Here is a 1534-nt window from a genome sequence, read left to right on the forward strand (position 1 = left end):
TACAGACGAGCCGCTGGCGACACCGGACGAAGCTCCCAACGGACAAGCCCTCCAAGCTGAAGCCCCGCCCACTCTCAGAGCTGCTGCTGCCGAGGAGGAGGAGCCTCACATCGTCAACGGCAGCGCCTCTCGCGTCGAAACAGAGCACCTGCCACAGGTTATTTGTTGTTCGGAGGTAATTGACATCCCGAGCTGAGACGGCCGTCTACGCTTTCCCTGCGCCACCACTCTTCTCCTCATCTCCTCTTCCATTTCCCACTCCTTCCTCCTTCCTGGACGAAGATCCTGCTTTATCTGCGCTCAAGCTGAAATGTCTCTCTAGCCCTTTGTAAAGGAAGCGATTGCAGTATAAAAGAAAGCGTTTTGTTCGCTTAAATGTTCGTCATTCCATCCTCTCGCCTTTAAGTTGATTTTATATTCCATCCTACTCGACTACTCACACACACACACACACACACACACACAAACACATACACACAAACAAACACACACACACACACACAAACAAACACACACAATATTCTGAGTCACACATGAGGAGCGCTGCATGCGGGGGCTTATATCTTGTGCATCGTTGCATGGGGCTTTGTGGTGCATGTTTTATGTTGCTTACTTGATATCCTAATTATATGATAAGTGTGTTTACATTGATTCTTCACTCTGCTAGTAAAGATAAAGCAGCAGAAACTTCAGTAATGCCACTGAAATGATCACACATCTGAAGTACTGATAGAAATAAAAGCACAATATATTAACATCTGATATCGTATCCACACAGCGCTGTGTTTTTGTGCTTTTGCATGTGTGTGTTGTCCTGTCAACACTGCCAAAGATCACGAAACCAAAACTGCATTGATGTACGGTCACATGGACATTTGGAAACTTTTTGGTTCTTATTTGACTGTTTGTAGGCTGCATGCGTTATACCAAAGACGTCTAGTTTATAGTGGTGTTTCTTTGAGCTGCATGAGCTTCCTCTCTGCGTTGTGCTGTGTAGTAGTGGTGGTGTGTTTGTGACGTCAGACTGGATGCCTCTTGTACGTGTGTCACACTGAATGCCTCTGTCTCTCCGTAGCCTCCTGTTGTGAAGACTGAGATGGTTACGATCTCAGACACGTTTGCTGCTCAGAAGACGGAGATATCCACTAAGGAGGTCCCCATCGTTCACACGGAAACCAAGACCATCACGTACGAGGCCGCCCAGGTGAGAGGGGTCACGTGATCCTGTGATTTTCTTACGTGAAATCGTAGGAATCACATTTGCTCAAGTCAGGAGTCATTGCACTGGATCATATATATACTGTGTAAATATATATATATATATGTGTGTGTGTGTGTGTGTGTGTGCACGTGTGCGTGTTATAAAAAAACTACAACTAAAATCAAAATTACACAGGAACAAAACAATGCAATATTATTAGGCAATATATACAGTATATTAGAGCATAATTGTTCTCCAGGTATTTTTATGATGCTGATCTATTTGAAAGGTAGACTAGTAAAGTCAGCTGCACGTGACTAGAAGCTATGAAAT

The 1534-nt window shown here is 44.4% G+C and overlaps 1 protein-coding gene and 1 long non-coding RNA gene across 9 annotated transcripts in view; one reads left to right on the forward strand and one right to left on the reverse strand.

The window, feature by feature from the left end:
- LOC107653142 (band 4.1-like protein 2) overlaps positions 1-1178 on the forward strand; it is a 96179-nt gene extending 95001 nt beyond the window's left edge. For 6 of the 8 annotated variants that reach the window (XM_016439778.1, XM_016439781.1, XM_016439783.1 and 3 more), the window contains 2 exons: positions 1-175; positions 1076-1178. In XM_016439778.1, the coding sequence (XP_016295264.1) occupies positions 1-175; positions 1076-1088 (188 nt within the window). In that variant the 3' untranslated portion in view covers positions 1089-1178. Of the gene's footprint in view, positions 176-1075 lie in introns of those variants that run through there. The other 2 variants (XM_016439779.1, XM_016439782.1) reach the window with 2 other exon arrangements.
- Positions 1-1534, reverse strand: part of LOC107653153 (uncharacterized) — a 16766-nt gene that overhangs the window by 7612 nt on the left and 7620 nt on the right. The gene's annotated exons all lie outside the window — the stretch shown is intronic.

Source organism: Sinocyclocheilus anshuiensis, unplaced genomic scaffold (genome assembly GCF_001515605.1).
Source record: "Sinocyclocheilus anshuiensis isolate Anshui unplaced genomic scaffold, SAMN03320099.WGS_v1.1 scaffold1518, whole genome shotgun sequence".
NCBI classification, from domain to species: domain Eukaryota; kingdom Metazoa; phylum Chordata; class Actinopteri; order Cypriniformes; family Cyprinidae; genus Sinocyclocheilus; species Sinocyclocheilus anshuiensis.